The sequence below is a fragment of the Centropristis striata genome, chromosome 1, assembly GCF_030273125.1.
Source record: "Centropristis striata isolate RG_2023a ecotype Rhode Island chromosome 1, C.striata_1.0, whole genome shotgun sequence".
Classification (NCBI taxonomy): Eukaryota; Metazoa; Chordata; class Actinopteri; order Perciformes; family Serranidae; genus Centropristis; species Centropristis striata.
The window spans coordinates 14,548,611-14,570,496 of record NC_081517.1 but is presented as its reverse complement, the minus strand read 5'-3'; the positions used below and the strand labels follow the sequence as shown (position 1 = coordinate 14,570,496).

The 21,886-nt window shown below is 39.6% G+C and overlaps 1 protein-coding gene across 1 annotated transcript in view; it reads right to left on the bottom strand.

Moving 5' to 3' along the window:
* Positions 1 to 2,005: 2,005 nt before the first annotated feature.
* lcor (ligand dependent nuclear receptor corepressor) overlaps positions 2,006 to 21,886 on the bottom strand; it is a 32,166-nt gene continuing 12,285 nt past the window's right edge. Inside the window, exons 4-5 of the mRNA XM_059332234.1 lie at positions 18,252 to 18,342; positions 2,006 to 9,374 (exon numbers count right to left, since the gene is read on the bottom strand). Of these exons, the coding sequence (XP_059188217.1) occupies positions 8,228 to 9,374; positions 18,252 to 18,342 (1,238 nt within the window). The 3' untranslated portion in view covers positions 2,006 to 8,227. The remainder of the gene's footprint in view (positions 9,375 to 18,251; positions 18,343 to 21,886) is intronic.

Genomic DNA, 21,886 nt, shown 5'->3' with positions numbered 1-21,886 from the left:
TCTGTAAGGAGGTTTTCTGCCGAGGCGGAGGGGTGAGATGCACGCCAGCACCGCGGGCTCCTCGTCAGAGGCGAGAACAGCCAGTGTGAGAAAATGTCTGCATCGAGCCTTTCACAGTGCAACATAATCACAGGGTGGGGGGGCTGGGCTGGGAATTTAAGCCGACAAATTTGACCTGAATCTCACATGACATTTTTGCTTCGGCAGGGAGAATGTTGTTCTTGATTTCACTCGGGCGGTTTAGATTACACATGATTAAGAGACCAACCCTTAACGATTAGATTTGAGATTGTGATAAGAGTCTTCAAAAGGCACTCTTGATTCCACTGATTGAAGAACAACAAATATATAATCACAAACCACCAGCGGCCCTGTAAGATTTAATGCGAGTACGGATTTAAGTGTGGTCCATGAGGTGGCTTAATGAGCCTGGGTGGGAATTTGGAAATCAGCAGCACTGAATAATGTAGGTGTTTTTAACTAACTCTGCAAACACATGCAGTCCCATAACAAAAAAACAAAACAAAACAAAAAAAATGCATCATAATGAATCATAATCTGGCTGTAAATGTTTTGATTTTCTTAATTTGCGACACAAATAAAGGGTGCAGTTATCTGTTTTTTTGCACGGTTTTGCAAGTCGGCTTCTTGAATGAGCATTTTCTCTAAATTCCTTGTTTAGTGAATTCTAATGGCAGGGAGTGAAGGTGTCTGTTGTGTTGATTGCTGCAGATGAGCATCATTCCAGAGGCGTGTCTGGCCTTTAAGATTTGTACTCAGCTCTGCTTTCAGAGCCAGACGGCTCCTGAGCGACTGCTTGTCACATCTCCACAAATGCTTTGACATTTACAGCACTTGGCATCACACTCCACGACAAAGGAGATGCACATTTTAACAGATCTGTTAGTGCCGTCATGACAAATGTCTGAGGGGGAAAAAGCAACAGCACGGCGGCTTATATGACAAACACACCGATTTGCAACTGTCAGGAGATTGTGCTGATAATAATCCAGTAAAACTGCACCTGAAAGAACTCAGGATGGATCCTGTTGCAAGAGAGAGACCGGCTTCTTGAATATGCAGTTATAAGAAAAATCCATCCAAAAACAGGTTGAGGTCTAATCCTGAACCTGGCCAAAAATAATTAGCTGCTGGTGATATTCTGTGCATTCCTGCGTCAATATTACAACTTGTAGTGTTGTAAGTGTCTTTATATGGATTTAAAGCCACAGCAGCCTTGACAGCAACACTGTAAACTAGAAAACTTGTGGAATGTGGAAACTAGAAAATAGAGCGAAAATATTAATTAAATCATGTATTGTTAAAAGGACATTGCAGCCCTCACAGTGAAATGGAAACATTTTTTTTGATTGTAGTTTTCAAAATTCAATTTCTTGCAGTTTTAAATGGTAGTTACAATTTAATTAAAGTCAAATGTTTGTGCTTTTTGACCAGTCAGACCGAACATCACAGACCTGTGATGGTGTGTGTTACTCACAATAGCAGCAGGTTGCAGGGAAAAAAAAGTCAAATTAGAAGGAAATAACTGCAGGAATGCACAGGACATCACAGCCTGGCATGAACAACTGAAGGGAGGATTTTTCTTTTAACACAAAGATTGGTCGGTTGTTTTTGTTGATAACAAAAGGAAGAAAAACAATCTTTGTTTAAGGCAACAAACAAAAGGGTGATTTTCACAGAGGCAGTGCCTGCAGTGTCCCAGTGTGTCAGATCAAAATCAGCCAGCAGGGCTGATGTTCTGCAGGCTGTGGACAAAACACACCCACCTGCTTCTAAAAGAGAAACGGCAGACTCCCAGCTTCATAATTATACATATAACCCGCCCACACAAAGTGTGGCTACCTGATGAGGAGGGAGCGTGTGTGTTGCTGTAGGTGTCTCTACGTGCTCTTCCACGGCTGTGTGTGTGCGAGAGGGAATACAGCGTCGTATTGACAGAAACCTGGCTTCTGGCTTTTACAGAATCTCTTTTTTTGTAAGAAAACAAAGAAAGGAAAGGGAGATGCCATCAGAATAACAACAGTACGAACGACAACAAGAAACAACAATTATTCAAAAACTGCTTCCTTCAGATCGAAAAATCTGGAAACGAGCTGTACTAAAAATCCTGATTCTTCTTTGTGTGTGTGTTTCTAATGTACAATCAGCTGCTTTGAAGTGGTCGGACCTGAGGTATAAATGACAACCAGATATGCAGCGTGACAGAAACAGAAACAGAAGAAACCTCTCGGCAGAGAGAGGAGCATGGCAATCATATACATTATGGGTCTTTCTTTCCTGGTAGGCCGCAGCATCACACGCCATCCTGAAGCAAAATGGCACGTCATGTGGCGTCTACGAAGTGAGGTTACAGTAGTTGCTGTTCGACATTTTTTTTCTTCTTTTATCACGATTTTTTGACAGTCTTTCACTCAGAAGAAAAAAAATCAAAATGAAATAAAAACCAACCTGAAAAGCAAAAGAGAAACTCGCCTGAAGATGCAAAAAACAGTAAAATAAATACATATATTTTAAGTCTATAGCTTTTTTTCATTTCATCGTATAAAGGTACATTTTCCTGTGTGTGTGTGTGTGTGTGTGTGGAGTGTGTTTCTTTTTCATTTGGAATGCAGTGTAAAAGATTTTCGATATATTTTTCTTTTACAAGACAGCAGATAAAGGAAGGTTAACTTGTCCACCTGTCCCACAATCTCCCCTCCGGGTCTCTGATTTCTCTGGGTGTGAGAAATAAAATAAAAAAGCAAAAATCCCCCTGTCGAGTTTCAACCTGGAGTTATGTTTCACCTAAAATGCACAATAAACCATAAAAAGAAAAAAAGAAATCCTAGGTGAACAATTGTTCTTTCTCAGACCGGGGTGGGGCCGAGCTGACTGATCGCCTCCAGGGTGAAACCAGACGACTGAATCCCAAAATGTTTTGACTTTTAGAGTAAGAATTGAGAGGTTTTGCAGCCCTCCCACACCAACCCCAACATGAACAGCTCTACAGCCCCTGTGGGTCTCAATCTGTCGCTCATTATGTACTCCTAATACGTTTTTGTTGTTGCAAAAAAGAAAAAAAAAATACCTGAAAAGAGGTAGGGTGGCGAATATTGGTCAGTCAGACACTTGAAGCGTCTCCCTCCTCCCCTTCGCAAAGAGGGAGGCGAAACAAAGAAAAGAAACAGATAATAATAAAAGAAAAGAAACAGCGGAGGATACTATATTCCCAGAGTATCGGCTATCCCTTCGCCAGGCTCCCAGGTAAGGTATACATAAAAGTACGAGGCACGGAAAGGAGTCATTATTCTGAGATTGAGGTATAGCACTCGGCCTCTGCTGACCAAGTCGACATATAGTTTTTATATGTAATATACGTTTATAAATTACATCTAGTACAGGTAGTTAAGTCTGCGCCATTTTCCGACTGACAAATATTGCTGCCCATCCTGTTGGCTCGATCCTGAGACATTTACAGTACTGAAGGCTACTGTCGCACGCCCGCGTCGGAAAACGGCTGCGTTTCCAATGCAAGCAGCGTAAAGTGAAACTAAAAGCAAAAAAAAAAATTAAAACAACAGTCTGTTAAAAAATGAACTGACAGCGCCATCTTATTTTGTTGTTTTTTTTGTTGCAGATGACTGTTCTGGTTTCTGTAAGTTTTTGAGATATTCATTTCAGTTCACTACATTCATTATGTAAGTATCTGTTTATATATATGTAAATAAATAGATATATACTGTTCTCTTAAGTATATAATATAGTATGAGGTTCTTTTTTTTTTAAACAGCAGTGAGACTCAGTTGCAAGAAGGAGGACTTTTTCGGACAGGGGGAGCCGTTAACCACATGACTACAAACAATTTGTAATAAGAAAAATAAAAAACCCAAAGAAAAACCAAATGAACTGAAATAAATAAATATTAAATGGCATGCACCTCAGCAGATAAGAGCAGGCTGAAGATGGGACTTTTAATTTACCTCAATTTTTTTTTAGAAAGAATTGGCAAATTTATAGCAAAAGGGTTTGGGAATTTTAAGAGAGAATTTAGAGATTGATACACAGAGATAGTCTGGCCCCTCTCAGGGGAATTCGGTCTAAGTGCTGTTGGACTTTTTCCATGTAAACCTGTGCATCAGGTGCCAACTGACCGTTTGCAAAAGCTCCGCCCCCTTAGTCACCGTTGCTATGCCCGAAAAGCTCCCAGGACCGTCAACAGCCGTGGAGCGGACCAGTGTTACGGTTTATCTGGTGACCGGTTTATCTGGTGACATGTAAGGCAGCAGTTATAAACAAAAAGAGAATACGTGGCTGCTCTCTTTATCTAGTTATTTAATTACTAAGTAAAATGTTATCTCTGTAGTCCCCATAAAAGTTTCCATAAAAAGGTGCGCTGTTTTAGCGAGTGTTTTTGGAGTAATACCTCCAGGAGTTAGGCTGTCCATTCACAAATTGCTATAAAGATTGAAATAAAATAAGTTCATAATGGCCTGTTGAGACGTTATGGTCAACATTGATATATACATTACAGGCTTATTCACCGCCGTTAGCATCCTTTTGCCGACTCAGGTAAACCCGAGGCTAGCGTACATCGTTAAAGCGCTATACGGTTTGAAAGATCAGATTAGACTCTAGTTTCACACCACTTCATTAATTGGAAACATAACATGGTCACTTATATTAGTAGTATAATGTGAAATTTTGATAAAATGTTAGCCAATAGCCGGCCGGTGTGTGATTCAGTGACGCTAGCTATTGGCACTGTACCGCCCTGTATTATGTTAAGCTCCTAGCAACATTGCTAGCTAGCTTAGCGTGCTCATTTTACACATTGTTTCATTAACATAATTTGTTGAACTAGTTCTGCACTAGTAGTGGAAAGAATACTAGTTCACAGGACAATAACTGTTAAATCTTGTTTGGGTTATCTCATGTAACATAGCTTTATAGCAATTGTTAGTTAGCTCATGTTTGCTAGCTAGCAGCTTAACTTGGACGAGACATTTGTGTGTCTTTTGATCTTGGAGATATTACGTTGGAGTGGTGTCTCCCAAAGTGTTTAATCCACAGCCAGCAGCACTCCTCTTGTTTTTTTAGTTTTGGAAAAGGGGAAAAACGACTCCTTCTGCTAAACTCTTAGGGTAGCTGGTGTCAGACTGTTTCACCTTGTTACTCAGAGCTCAAAGCTTGTCGGACCTTCTTCTCTTAGTAACGGTTGCTAAGGTATGATTGGGGGAGGGGCTTTGCGAATGGTCAATTACACAGCATATTAGTTTACCAATCCATGCTTTACATGCATGACATGAAACAGGCGTTTGATCTGAGGTGGCACTCTGTCTGCCAGAGGCATGTTCATAACAAGTGCTTTAGTGTCAACATCGGGGCTTCGATCCTGTTTTCACTATGAGATCAGAGCATTGTCCTTCGCTGGGTCCAATTCAACGCGCAAAACTACCCTTTTAGACACTTTAATGCTCGGCATTGTCAAAGTGTTGGACGCATTTCATGCATGATGGCCCCCACTGGAAATATTGTTGTCCAAGGGGTCTTTTATAGAGCTTTTCCTATTGGCTAGCATCACTGCCAATCAAGCCAATATAGCTATGAATGAAGAATAAAAGTTTGTAAGCAACAGGTAGTCAATTATTATAATAATTAGATAACTTAGTATATATATTCAATTGGCTCCACCCCCAAAATCAGCCACAAAGAAAATGTGGTGCATGCCATTTTTTTCAGAGAATAATCAAAGAAAAAAAACCAAATCAAATAAATAAAAATGTACAATACATTTCAAAAGGAGTGAATCATCATCATTTCATCTGAACAGAGAGGTACAATTATTATGTTAAAAGTCTCACAGACTGGGTGAGCACCAGGCAGTGTTAGGAGCGAAGAGCAACATTTACCACAAAGCACAAAAAACATGACGACCAAAAAAAGCTTTTGTCATTTTCTTCAATCTTTTCCCTGATGGAAAAATACCTAAAGAGCAAATTTTTTTTCTGTCCACCTGTGTCCTCTGAGGGATATTCTTTCCCCACCTCTATCCCTGGTGCTTCAGCGGCGAGGGGAGGGAAAACAACGAGACGACACTACACAAAACTCAACTTGTTCAAGCTGTCAACCTTTTTTTTCTTCTTTTTTTGTTTTTAATCATGGAGGTAATCGAGAGGAAAACAAAAGAGTAGTTTGGGTCCGAGCTGCAGCTTTCTGTAAGTCTTCACACACTAAAGCTTTTTTCTTGCGTCTCTGCCCTCCTGTTCGCTCCCTGCCCCACATATCCCCCAGAGAAGGGCCACACTACGTGCATAACCTCAAACAGCTTTCTTTCACTCTTGTGTTTTTCGCTTACTTTTTTTAAAAAAGTGCTATTTTTTAGAAGTTTTAGCGCCATTAGTTTGATCCCAAAACCCAGCGCCATGTGTTTTTCAGTTCTTTGTCATGATTCAGTGGCAGGTCTACCTGCTGTGGCGCGGCCACATTTACTCATATGGCTCCTCCCACAGACAGAGCGTTAGTGAGAGGAGTGTCCTGTCCCCCTGTCTGTCTGTCTGCTATAGGTCCAACAGGAAATGACCATATTTGAAACCCACATCATCTGTCTCAGTTACCCTGAGTTAAAAATGAGGAGAAAAGAATCATCATCATCCAGAATCACGGATTGGCTTTTACATCATCAGTCATAATAATTTATAATATATTAAATCTGCTTTTCCCTCGCTTCTATGAACTAAACCCTCCCCACTGCATATTGCCCACCCGCCATCCCAAAATGACCTCCCACTCCACTCTACCCCCCCTCTATAAATGCACATTGTTGTAGTAAACTGCTGTTAAAACTGTCTTTGAGGTTTGAGGGAGAAAATTTTCTTTTACAGCTAAACAACTTCTGCTTAGTTTGATTAGAAAAAGGAAAAAAAAAACATCAGCAATGTATTAGCTAAAACTGATCAGCTTCAGCTAGCTAAAGCCATGTGTAGGAGCTAGATAATCAAGTGGATAGCAGCAGAGTTTCACATTCTGATCCTAAAAAAAGCCTTCGTGAGCTTGAGATGGTCACCGTTTGGGAAGGCGACTGAAGGCTGTTCCAGGATCAGCCGCGAGACACTGATGGAGGTCCATGAGGTAGCAATCCGCCTTAAAAACAGCTGATCCATAATCAGATTAGCCCTCAACTTGTCTCTTGGCAAAAAAAAAGAAGAAAAAAAGAGGGTTTTTTAGAGTTTCCCAGGATCTGATTATGGATCAGCGTACACCAGGCGACGTGCACCTCCGACCCGTTTAGTTACAAGGTTGCGACTGGGCTTCAGAGACAGACCATAATAAGTGCATGATGCGAGGGCAACAATGCCGAGGTAACCAGGTCTGTAAGCGCCAGACCCAAAGTGTAGTGCAAAAGAAAGCAAAAATAAATGAAAAAGATAAAAGATCGAGGAAAAAATAAGTCGATTATAGAAGTCAGTAGTGTCCACGAAAACTCACAAACATGCATCCCTGAATGACTTTTGTGTGTCTTTTCTCATTCAAAAAGGACTGGTTAATGTTGCTTTCGTCCGCACAGAGATTAGCAGAATATCTTAAAGGAGGAAATAAAAGGTTTTGCGGGTTAAAGCGTCATGGCTACCTGGCAATAAGAGAATGGGTTTTGATTCAGAACCCCTGGTGAGGAATATCAATGGGATGATTAAACCTTACAGTTGGCTTCAAATGTAGTAGACAGTTCACTTACCAATTTGTCAGCTAGTACTCCATGAGAGAGGGGAGCAGTAAAGGGACTTAATTTATCAGTTTTTTTTTTAAGGAGTTAATTTTGTCCCCTCATTTTTCCCCCCAAATTGGAATAGTCCGAAGCCCAAACTGCATTTAGAAGCAGCAATGGTTCAGTGTATCAAGTTCAGAAAGAGGGGGATTGGGAGTTTTTTTTGGACTGGGGATTATCAGCATGCTTATGGAAATTTCATTAATTGTCTTTACCTGCATTTGTTAAGCCCCTGGATATAAAAGCCAACAAATGCTTGTATGGCGTCGCTGAAACGCCGCTTGTTAAAAAACATCCGATTAGTTTGTTTATCTCCAGTTTGTATTTAAGAATCCTCCTCATATTATCCCTGCGTTTGTGCTCACCCAGATACTGCAAAGTAAATTGGCACAAATAAAGCCCCATCCGGTTTTTTTTCAAATCACTTAAGTCATTTGACTGAGGTTTACATGTGTGAGTCGTTTTTTAGTCGATTGGTTTGAAATTGTCATCAATCTCTTCTTTTACATTGTCCTTGAGATCGGCAGCTGCCAGCGGCGGGCCGTCATCTCGTGGAGTTGCGGTGGGCGTGTTCTCCGACTCTGCGAGAGGAAAATCCTGGCCTCCTGCTTCCATCTTCATCATCAGCTTGAGCTTCTTCTTTGGGGGGTTCTTCAGGGTTCCCATGCGCTCCTTGACCTTGTACTCCAGGGTGCTGTGCGGGATCCCATACATGTTCTGAGCCTTGGAGACACTCATCTTTCCGCTCATCACGACCGTTATGGCCTCCTCCAAGATCTCCGAGTTGTACTGGCGATAGCGGCCCCTCTTCTTCCTCGGCTGCTTGGAGTTCGGGTCCCCTTCCACGTCGGAGGTGGAGTATGCCGGCCCAGAACTTGAGTGGTCCAAGTCGGAGTTCCAGTAGTCGGCCGCCCCGTCCAGCAGGCTCCCGAGGCTTCCTCCTCGGCGGTTCTGCTTGGGCAGGATGGCTCTCAGCTTCCGGCTCAGGGTGTTCTCCCCGTGGCCACCGCCTCCGACCCCCATGGCACCGTAGCCGTAGAGATCAGATGCATGGGAGTCCCAGGACAGATCCATGCCCCGAACCTGGGGTATCTTTAGGTCGACGGGAGGCGAGTGGCCCTGGTCCCTCTTGCCCTCGTTGTGGTGGTGTTGGGCCTTGGAGACCTGATTGTGGTGGTGATGGTGGAGGGAACTTTTGAAGGAGAAGGCTCCGTGGTGGTTGTGGTGATTCTCCAGGAATGTCGGGAGGTCTTTGAGGTCACTGAGGGCCCCGCTCAGAGCTCCGCTGGCCTGCTTTAGCTTCATCAGGCTCTCAAGGTGGGCCTTGCTTCCCCAGAAAGAGGAAGAGCCCTTTTGGCCGAGCAAGGAGTAGGACTGCGCATGATTGAGCAAGCCGGCTGACTCTAAGTTAGCCAATGAGAGAGCAGCAGGCTGGCTCAGGAGGCGATGCTTCTGGCTGAGGAGCTCTTCCTTGATGCGCAGCGAGCGGGCCATTGGCGGCTTGAAGGAGTTGGAGTTGACATAGTTCTCCCTCAGTCCATCCTGCAAGCTTCTCTGCAGCAGGCCATCCTCATCCACCTCCTGCAGGGGATGCTCCACTTTGATGGAACGTCTGGATGGAGGGACAAAAGAGGATAATTTAGAAACAGTGTTGCATATCTCATGACCAGACAACTTTCTGATTTAAGATTAGAGTCTGTGTTTTCTTGCTTAGAATTAAATGATTATAAATCACTGGACATTATACCTCCAAGATCTGAGAGAAAATAAATCATTATTTTGATTGTCCAGTCACCCAAATTACACACACACACACACACACAAAAAACCCTAAAAACATTTGAGAAACTTGAAAGTAGCATCTGTCAGGAAATTACAGTAAGCTCAATGACAAGAGCACAATGACATTAGAGGCAATCTTCATGGTTTTGTCCCATTTATACCTCATTTTTAAGCTGAGGCCTCACAAGGGTTTTGTAATAAGATTTTGCAAAACAAGATTTTGCAAAATTTTCAGGGGAAACATTTAACTTAAATAATTCCATGCTGCAATTAATTTGAATTCTCCCGAAAAGTAAAATCAGAAATAGAAAAAAATACAATAAAATAAATATAAAAATGTAATTAATCAACCAAAAATAGGGAGAGTTTGAACTTAAAAGGTTGATACTTTTTTGGTAAAAGAAATCTCAACTGTTAATCTCAGAAACAATGAGAAGATAAAAAAAAAACATTTTAACAGAATTAAATCTATTTTTCTGACTATTCTTTATTGTGACATACCAAATGATTTCACCACGACTTTACACTTTCAAATTACATGCAATATATACGCCTAAATGGTATTTTGCATGTGTATGAAACGCCAATCCTTCCCCATGTTTACAATTGGAGTTATTGTGCACTTCCAGCTTTGACACGCATTCATTTACTGTTTGAACTGTCTTTTATAACACCTAACCTGGAACTTTTTTGCCCTAACCTTAAAAAGTTGTTTATAGCATAAATTACCTTTCTTTCTTTTACAGCAGCAAACCTTACAATGTTCTGCAGCCAGTAGGGTTGATTTAATTAGAATGCTCCTGTGTGTAAAATATGCAGGCAAAATTGGATTTTGCCGTATGCATTGCATGTAATGCGAAGATGCAAAGTCTTGATATTTGTTCACAGATTGGTGAGACCAAAAAAACACAATATCACTTCTGGATTTTCATATCTAGGCACAACAAAACAAAAGGTTTTAAGTAGAACGAGCTTTGTTTTGAATAGTCTCAAACCGAAATGTTAAACCTGTATCCACCTGTCCTATGTTCCCGATGTTGGTTATTTACATTTTAAATTGAGTTGCTCCATGTTGGATGAACAAACAGTGTGCATTCTCGCTTGTCTGCAAGCGAGCAATTTCTGAAAATCATCTCTGCTGTTGAAACATATGCTTTCATGCAAAATGCCTCCACTTGATCTGCTGCAGCCAATATCCCTGCTGCTAAGTAACTATAGCAACAGTGGAAAGGGTCTTTTAAAAAAAGGGAGAAAAAAAAAGAAACGCTCCCCTTGGTTCATAATAACAGGAAATAGCTCGTCAAGTCGGCGGATGGCATGGGGGAGCAGAAACTTGAGGGGAATACTGGTTCTGTCTTCGTTGGACACATCGTCTGCTGAGCTACAGAGCAACTGACTGCGCGGCGTGGGGAGTCCTCAGCGGGGGCTTTAAAACAGATTACCACAGTGGGCGGTCTCCGGCTCGTTGAAGACAATACAGGGTTAACGAGAGGCTTTGGAGTCTACTCTCTAATAGAGCGTTTTGTTACAGTAAGCATACAGTCATCAGGGGAGGCTGCGGCAGGCCGGTAATGATGGATCTGAGGGTTCGATGGGAAAATAAAAAGGAACAAAGAAATACACACAACAGAGGGGGATCCCCAACGAGATGGAGTGAAACTACAGAGAATGAGGGGAGATCTATCCTGCAGCCAAAATCATCTCTAGTTAAATCTGTCATGCATAGATTTACTGAATGACATTAGTTATTACCTCAATAACAACTATTCTTACTTGGGTCCTCATAAAAAACAGGACAAGACATTCAATAAATATGTCACATTATATTTTAAATAATATAAATGACAAAATAAATATAATAAAATGTTTTTTAAAAGTAATATAAAATATAAATAGATAAAAGTATAAAAATAAATATATAAAAAATATTTTTAAAAACATTTTTTTTAGTAATGCTTTTAATTTGTGTATCTCCTTTGCGTGTTTACGTTTTTATTTATTTAACATGCGACATTCAAATTTTCACTAATGTGTAATATCTGTGCAATACAAATAGGAAAAAATCCAAGTGCAATAATAAAAAATAATGTTCAATAGAGGTCTTATCTGTTATGTATATAATGTGTACGTATGTACACTTTGTACACATTGTATGTATATAATCAGTCAAAGAAAAATTATTAAAATTGTATTAATCAACAAAAAAATATCTTACTAGCTCAGTCTTTTCGCACTTTGTACCTAAATATGTTTTTTTTTTGATAAGTTAATTAAGTTTTTTAAGAAAACCAGTCAACTGGTAAAACAAAAATGATAATAACGTTCAATAGCAGACACATAAGTATTTTATGTATATTTCTGTATGTATATATCTATCTGTCTGTATCTTGAGCTGCTGTAAATGGTAAATGGACCTGCACTTATATAGTGCTTTTCTAGTCACTTTGCGACAAATCAAATCGCTTTACACTACAGACTGCGCTCATTCACCCTTTCACACTCACATTCATACTGGTGGCAGAGGCTACCCTAAACGGTGCCACCTGCCACCATTGGGAATTCATTCACAAACCGATGAACCCAGCATCGGGAGCGATGTAGGTTCAGTATCTTGCTCAAGGATACTTCGACATGTAGGCTGCCATGGTGTGGGATCGTACCACCAACCATCCGATCAGTGGACAACCACTCTACCAACCGAGCCACAGCTGCCTGTGACGACTGCAGGATAAATAGAGTCTTATTTTATCCAAAAAACCCAATAAAAGATATAAATAATATTTTTTAAAAATGCTGTTTTCACATAAACGTGTTCAGAAACCTGTGCTGCAGACACTGATGTGTGTGTTTGGGATTGTGTGAGTGGGGGTGGAGACCGGCTCCACCTCCTCCTGTAGTTAATATTGCATGACCTGATCATTAGAGACTCATTGTGAGGCTGAGGGCCTCAGGGACTCTGGGGCCTGAGAACCCTTCCTCCCATCCTGCAGGGCTTAAGGTGCTGCTTCTAATTTAGATTTTAGTCCTATTGTGGAAGGACCTCCCCACACCAAAGGTTGACCCACTGGGGCCTCGGCTGAGCTTTGTGTCAGCGTAAAAAAAAAAAAAAGAGTAGAAAGAGGTATGCAGAGAATATCACTAAATTCATGTTTTTTTTGTTTGTTTTCCATTTCTGATTCTGAGAAGTCTCTTCAATAATCTGTCTGCACACTGACCACTTTAAAAGCAGACTCCACTCTCCTGGAAAACAGTCAGTTCCTGGGAAAGTCAAATCATTAATGGTGACCTCCCCCTGCTGAACTTGTTGAAAAAACAAATATGCCATTAGTAGTTTGTTCTTATTCTGCACTCAGCAACCTAACTGCTAAAATGAGCAGATCCAGACAAGCTCCAAGGTAGCAACAAATAAACAAACTGAAAATTGACCACATACTAATGTGGGCACTGGACAGGGACAGGACTTAAACGTATGTTCTCTTGACGTAATCGAAAAGTTTACAAAAGTTTCCATTAGAAAAATTGACCAAAATGAAGCTTAAAATGTTGATATTTGTGTCAGAATCTCTTCATTCTACATGTGTCATTAAAATAAAGTGTTTGCACTAACCAGATCCTGTTAAAAACATTAAATTCTGCTCCTCAGAGACACGGTGAAGACATGATTGATTCCAGAGACCACGAGACCAACGGTCACGTGACAAATATTCACTGAAAATCTGTTTACACAGAGCAGAGAGGAGAGGACAGGAGAGGCTGTTTACACAGAGTAGAGAGGAGAGGACAGGAGAAGTTGTAAATTGTTCAATGTGTATAATATATGGAGACACAATTTTCTTTTATATATTAGTGACACTTGCGGGCACTTGGCATAGTGTTGTTTCTATAAAATTCCGATTGAAAAAAATATCAGAGAAATTAAACTATGATTTCTTTCATTGTAACTGTGTTATTCTTCACAAAGACATGTTTGAGTTGTTCCCACTCCTAGCCATGATTGGGCTGATTCCATAGAACTGCAGAACATATAGATTGTATATATATTTCATATATATTGCAGTGAAACACAAGGCCACAGTGAGTAAAATGTAAAAAGAGGGAAAAAAAAACGTCTTGAAACAGCTTTTTAGGGCTCAGAAAGTCAAAAGACCAAAAATATAATTTTGAGCCCCCTGGCTCCCCTGGCTCTTTGGCTGCTGTTACTCTGTTGGTCGTTTTCTTTCTGCTTGTTCCAATCCAAAACTAGTGGGATAAACACTGGCTTTGTTAGGCAGATTTGTATCCAGGCAACACTCTGTTTCACCAGGAAGAAGCACTCATGTGGCGGCCACTCGGGACTCGAGTTAACTGTAATGTCAATGCAACATTTTCTCCAATCTCAGCTCAGAAAGCCACTGGAGGTGTATTCACTAAGCCCACATGGTGGGTGCAGGTCTCCACTGCTTACATTCTTCACTGCTGCAGCTTCGCTACAACCTGGCATCAGTATATCGAGCCGCGACTAATCCATCTTTGACCTATGGATCAAAAGTATTCCTGGAAATGGCAGCCGAGATTAGCGGTGATTGTTTATTCCCTGTTGATACAAGAGTATGATAGCCGCTGATTCAAACATGACTTCAAGGCACACCACACATTCATCAATAAATGATCGGGCTGCATCGCCGAGGATTGTCAATAAGCCTCCGTCATGTGTTCAACACACTGTTGCCACTGAACATCCAGTTAAGGCTTGGGGGGGGGGGGGGCAGAAGTATGAATAGTCTTGCAGTGGGACTGACGGTAGCCGAGAAATCGATCAGCTGAGCAAAACCAATAAGTAGGAGATGAAAGGTGGGAGGCGTTGGCAGAGTTTGCTGGAGGATGCGCCCCAAAAATGTAGTGAGACGAAGCGAGGGCGATGCCCTTTAAAGACCTGCACAGCTTCACTCTGCAAACGTCGATTCTCTTCAAGTCAACACTGCAACTGCCAACAGGTAGTGCCGAGCCTTCCTGCGACCTCTGAAACTTTATCTGAGGGAATAACTTATTACTAGAGGGATAGAAAGACAACATGCGGCAGAATGGGGAGCTGTGAGTATTCCATTATAGCAAGGATCAGCAACCCTGACTATCAAAGAGACATTTGAAAAAATCATGAAAATAAAATAAAATCTGTCTGGCTGCAAAACATATTCCAGTACTTATTATGAGGGTAATTTGCCAGTTTCTCACCACAAATGAAGAAAAAAAATCTGTCAAAATTCTCAGTTTTTAACTTGTTTTTTAACTGTGACGGCAACCGCTTACTTTCAAACAACTGTAGGTTATTTTTTTAATTATATATTCATTATATAATTTCATTAAAAGTACAGATAATTTACAGTAAATATCTGAATTTAAAAATAAATTATTTATTTTTTAAATAAATTACCGTCATATTAAAGTAAAAAATAGAATATATATATGTATTATATAACATAATATTTTCTTAATTTCATTTTTAGCAAAATTATTATTTATTTATTTACTTTTTTTTATTTTTTTTTATTTTTTTTTTTACATATACCGGTAATTCAATGCAATTTAACATTCAATTCAAGACCATTCAAGTAATTGAATGATACTTTAAAAAAATCATCAAATCAATCAATCAATCAATCAATCAATCAATCAATCAATCAATCAATCAATCAATCAATCAATCAATCAATCAATCAATCAATCAATCAATCAATCAACCAATCAATCAATCAAAATTACTTTATTCATCCCCGAGGGGAATTTCAGTTAGTCTGGTAGAATCTCTTGAAGAATGAGACAGCCATGACACGCTATAATGTCCCTTTATATTAATTTACTGATTCCAACGTCCATTTTATAGCATTTGCACTTAAGAAAAATCCTGCAGCACATTTCTCTGTTTGAGAATGTAAGTATCACTTCAGACCTACAACAATGATGAAATGATCATTCACATGTTAACAACAAATAGCCTTTATTGCTTTCCATACAGTTCTTTTGTAAAGCAACGGGAGCCTCTGCAGAGGGGCAGCAGAGCCACAGGTTGCAAACCCCTCCTTTATGGGCTTAACAGCTTTTGCATCTTTTCATCTCACAACTGCACTTTGATCTAATATCCATTTGTATAGAAACATGATGCATTTTTCAGTGAGGCACGAGGCAGAGGTGAAAAGAATGCCTACAAATGTAGAGCATCGTCCTTCTGCTGAAGGTTCAGCTCGCACCCTGTGGTGCTGCTTCATGCATCCTTTATGAAAAATGTTCAAGGATCTTGCTGGTGCTTTTGCAGCCTTTCTCTCATTTTAAACACTTAACTTCAAGTCTGGTGCATGCTGCTCTGTGGTTGTGCAGAAAGTTGCCTCTCCCTGCTGCGATGCATTCATGTACGAATGTCAGACTTGCTCTTTTAACATTTTACTCATTGTGTCCTTGTATTTCACTAATATATATATATATATATATATATATATATATATAAATCTATAAGTCCTGCAGCTCTATGCAATCAGCACAATCATGGCTAGAAGTGGGAACAACTCAAACATGTCTTTGTGCAGAATAACACGGTAATAATGACATTAACCATAAAAAAGAGGAAAAAACTGGAAGAAAAGCTGAATTTCTCCGATAAATGATTTAAAAAAAATTGAAATAATTTCTAAATGTATGAATATGAACAACACTTTTCCAAGTGCCCATACGTGTCATTAATATTGGAAAAAATAAATTGTGTCTCCACATATTGTACATATTGAAGTATCTGCATGTTTCCAGCCTCTCCTGTCCTCTCCTCTCTGCTCTGTGTAAACAGCCTCTCCTGTCCTCTCTGCTCTGTGTAAACAGATTTTCAGTGAATATTTGTCACGTGACCGTTGGTCTCAGCAGAATCAATCATGTCTTCACAGTGTCTCTGAGGAGCAGAATTTAATGTTTTTAACAGGATCTGGTTAGTGCAAACTAGTTATCTTAAATGACACATGTAGAATAAAGAGATTCTGACACAAATATCAACATTTTAAGCTTCGTTTTGGTCACTTTTTCTAACAGAAACTTTTCTAACCTATGATCTATTCAAGAACTGAAAGAAGGTTCACATTTATGATGGTAATGCTTGTTCTTTACAGTTCCTTTTCGATGATACATGCTGTATTCATGTCGCTCTTTTAAAGAAAACATCAGGTTCAGAAGGTTAATGGAGGAATCGACGAAACTGGAAGTGGAAATGTTGACGTGGCGCAGCTCCCCACTGCCACCACCCACCCACACACACACACACACACACACACACACACCCACACGCACACACACAGCATCCATAACCTCTTTACATTCACAAGTGCCATTATATTAGTTATAAAAGCGACATACATTAGAGCACGACAAAACCCAATTAAGTTATAATTAAACTATGAATAGCGTCTCACTTTTAACCATTAGTTAACACCAGCCTACAGACTGACAGAGCTACTTCACTGTCCCGAGACTTGGGATGGCCTTAACGTGCAATAATTCATTTTGCTCATATCTCTATTTACTTATGACTTGCTGCTTTTGTATTTTATATTATTGAAATATTAGTGTCGCGCACATTTTTATGTCTTTATTTTATTTCTAAACGTAATCTATTTATTTACTATTATTTCTAATACAGCAGCGACTGTAACAAAATCAATTTTTGTTTATAGATTTTGAAAAGACTTGGAGTTCACGCGACAAGAATTCAAACATGTTTAATTGAAAGCGACAGAGGTCTGGGAATGGTGTCCTCAACTGAAGCTTAATTTTTTTGAGCCAAATCTAATGGGAAAACATGTTTATTCCTCCTTCCTAGCTGCGCAGACAATAGCAGCTGCGAGCCAATTGTCGTCCGTGCTTCTTCCTCTTCTTCTTCTTAAAGTTTTATTGGCAAACAAACAATTTGGTGCATTACGGCCACCAACTGGTCTGTTTGTTTACCCTTTAAACGCCCACTTTAGTCAGTTTGACAGACCACGCAGTCTGTGATCCTCTGTCTTTAAGTCGTCACACAATAATCTACTGAAACCATCATATAGTGTAAAGTCTTTTCAAAATCTGTAAAGGCTCTGAAAGTTGTGTTGTGTGTCCCCAGCTTTAATCAGTTCACACTGCGTCAAGATTCGCTCTGTTCTCCTCATGCACTAACAGATTTTTGTCCCTAACTAGTGCAGACTGCTGCAGACTTTGCCCAGCTGCGAATCGTGGGATAACTCTGGAAAACATCTTGTAGTGTGTCCTCAGCTTTAGTAGAATAAAAAACATTTCTCCCTTTTCATACAACAAAACATTAGGAGATTCATTTCACAACCATAATTGAGATTTCAGGAACCTGCTGGTGGGGAAATCTCTTTGGTTCAGTCTGAATCTGTATCAACATTCATCTTAGCCAATCTGATGGAGTAGAGCTGATAGAATCTGCCTCTGATGCTTGTCATCTACTTGTGAAATCAATTTTTCTCAAATGAGAAGCTTGACTGCGGTTTTGGCATCTGGATACCGAGTCTCTCGCCCTCAGGCCAAGTCTCCACACACACAGCACCCACAGTGTTGGACTGACTGACAAGTGCTCTAAGTGCAGAAACACGACAGCGACGGCTGCTTTAACCTCTCCGCTTGTTGTTGTTTTAGACACACGAGTGCCACGCCGCTCCGCTAAAAGAGCTCACTCTGACTAATCCTGTTGTCTTACCCTTTGACCCCGGGCTCAGGGGAGAGGCTGGGGAAGGTTTTGAGGTTTCCTGCGCTGTGGTTCTTCTTGGTGGAGAGGTCCAGGACGCCGTCTGAGCATAAACACACACAGGGGGGAAAGATTTAACACATCTGAGCTTAATTGTGATTATGAATTTGTGTTTTTGTATGCTTTTCAAGTCAGAAAAGGCACATTTTTGCAGGTTTAATGCATCCAATTTAATGATTTGACCTTAATGTTCAAAGCGGAGAGAAACCCTCTATCAAATCCACATGTTTCTGTCTTATTTAGAGGAGATTATCAGGTTTATTACATTAATTATTTGTTATTAAACTTAAATTCCTGCTGCAAAACATCCCACTGCTGTCATCAGCGTGTTAACAGCTTTTGCAAAATGCTAAATATGAATGAATGAAGTCTGATTTATTCTTATTTCTGTGAAATATTAGGACGACCAAAAAAAGAGACATTATGCTTCAGAACAGGTGGACGCTCTGTGACACTTCAGCAATGAAGTCTGGGAAATATGGCAGCATGCTGTGTGTGAAATCTCAGTTTATTTGTGAATATGTTTGTCAGGCAAATCAGGTCACCACACACACACACACACACAGAAAAGATACAGCGTGTGTGTCGAGTGAAAATTGGTTTAAAAAAACCTGGTTATTTCTCAGTGAAAATTTGTAAAAACAGAAAATAATGAGCCTTATTAGTATTGACCTGACGATTTTGACAGCTCATTATTTTTAAGCATATCTGAGTTTATTGTTGTCCTGTTGTCTTTTTGTTGTCATGGCAGGTTTTCAGGACTTGCAGTAGCCCTGCATGATGGAATATTTGCAAGATATTTTTTTGTTTTTGATGGTTTTGCAAAGAAACAAACAAAGAAAAAAATCAAAATCACTGCTTCTTTGAAAGCCTCACATTAAAAAAAACAACACAGCATACAAACAAGGGCAAACATTAACCAATAAATTAATCCCACTCATCAATCTGTGTGTTTTCCGGTGTAATCTTTAAAGAGCAGCTGACCTTTTGACCCCTCTAACTCTCATAGCCCTATATGGGCACAGGACAGTGGCGTTAATCTCCAGGAGCTTTTTGTTGTTTAACCGGACAAAAATAAAACAGAAGGACTTAATAAAATGAAAAACAGCCACGAGGAGACACAAATAGATTAATCTGATCATTTTAATGGTAATATACACACGTGACGATTGCATAAGTAGGAGCCAAACACCAAGTTTGACTCCACACTGGAGTCTGAAAATGTCCAGGGATAACAAGCGTGATAAATGACACTAATGAGGTCTGTCTCTGAGCCAATGAACACCTTAATTAGCCTTTTCTTTAAACACAATGGTGGAAACATTAACAACTGCATGTTTGTATTAAAAAACCTGTTTCCTCATCAACATGCTGATTAATGTAAACTCTAATCAGATCATGAACTCTGACTCATACTTTCACAGTATCATGGTTCAGTCTGGTTTTGGTGTGAAGTTATTTGGCTCACTGGAAGGTTTTGATGTTAAACTCAGTTTTTATATACTGCCAAACCGTAAAATATTTTTTTATTTTAAGTGGATAAAGACGTGAGACATCAGCAGTAACGCTGGGGGAAACTGCAATTCTGATACTTAACTCTTAGACAAACCATAGGCTGAATAGCTAACAAAATGTCTGTTTCTAGCTAAAACACATATATTTTCATATATATATCATAACATGGCTGTTAGGAAGGTAATGTTAGCTAATATACACTTTTGTCATCTCAACGTTCAGTTTATCGGTTTATCATTATTTAAAAAACTCAGTTCTGGGTTCTTTAACTTGTTGGTTGTACATTGCACCATAGCAGATTTTTACTTCTTTTTTTATTTGCTCATGGACGAAATTGTTAAGGAGGCTCCTTCTTTCATGTCTCTATGGACTGAAATATGACACAGTTTCTTAATTAGACTGCGGAACTAGGAAACATGCTACAACTTGCTGGAGTCATGAGATATAAAAGAGAAAAATCTGCATTTATTCTAAAAACTTCAGCTGTTTGTCAGTCACAGTTAGATTTTCTTAGTTTTTGATATGTTCTGTCATTATTTTGTTTCTGTATTGTTTGAGTAGGAAAATCAGACCTGAAGCTGGGAAATCTTGTAAAAGATTCATGCAGCTGTTTTTGTTTCAATCAACTCCTGAGAAAAAAATTCTGTCTCATAAGATGCTACATCCTCCACTGTTCACCAGCTATTCTCTGACTTTTTTTTTCAAGAGCGATTTATTTGTCAGTACTAGACACATTGGTATCTATCGCAATTGGTGATATATATATTTTATATTTATAGACACATATAATATACATATAACTATGCTTGGGGTGATTTATTAATGATGTTTGCTATTTAATTTATTTAAATGGTCGGCAATTGATAAATACTGAACATACAGCACTGATGTTTATTTAGCTATATTTTATTTATTTATTATTTATGTAAATGTATTTATTTTCTGGGATTTCACCTCTAAATTTGGCTGACAATGCAATTTATTATGTGTAATTATGTGTAAGAAATTATAAATATTCTTTTATAAATTAAGTTGTTTGGGAAAGCAGCCCTTGAGTCCCTTTATGGAGTCATATCGTTACACAACTCTTTTCTTTCTGGCTCGCAAATTCACTTAATCAGCCGCCATATCTGTGAATTTATCTGTCAAAAATCCCATATCAATCGGGCATTTTTAGAGCTCATTTGCTAAAACAGCTGCCTGCAGCTGCTGCATAGAGGATCAATGAGAGTGCTGAGGCAGAAGCACACATTAAACGGGCCTTAAAACCAAAACTATGAGCTGCAGATCTCTGTGCAACCTGTCACATAAGTCATGCACCATCCTTAATGTAAGAAAAACTGATTTGTGGAGCATTTCATTTTTCCTAAAACTACATCTATCGTGTAATTTACATGAGTGGGTGCGTGTGTGTATATGATCCAGCTTTGAGGATAATCAGAGGCAGAATTGGTCTAAAAGGTGTCCTGTGTTCATGTGTGTGACAGAGAGATAATGTTCGAGCACGACGTGGATGTAAATGCCTAAATCTTTTTTTTTTTTGGCAAAAATTAAGGAGGCTTACTGTAAGCAGATTCCAAAAAGCTGGTATTAAAGCGAGCGACCGGTCACACTGCGGCTGCAGGGTTGGAACAGCGAGTTGTCGATTCCTCCCTGCAGCCGGTTCGGTGATGGCAGGCCGACCCCCCGCTGGTTTGGTTTGATTAAACCAAGATTGAGCCCTGAGCTGCATTTCAGAGCTCATTATAGAAGCGCAGAGGCTCAATCCAAAAGATGATGGCTTTTCAGTGATCTGTTCCTGAGAATGTGTTAATTGTGAGTCTGTATGTGCAGGAAGGTGAATCTGTGAGTGCGGGCGTCTGTCTTTTAATGTCAAGGTGAGGGAACACTTTGTAAAAAGAACGTTTTTTCATCTGATATGTAACCTTATCTACGAATGAATCAAAAACCCTGCATAATACCAGTCAATCTGCATCAAATATATCAAACAAAAATCCTGAATATACCGTCTACAATTCATAATCAGGACCTGAACTGTCTGCAATCTTTAAAACTAAATATGAAGTTGCATT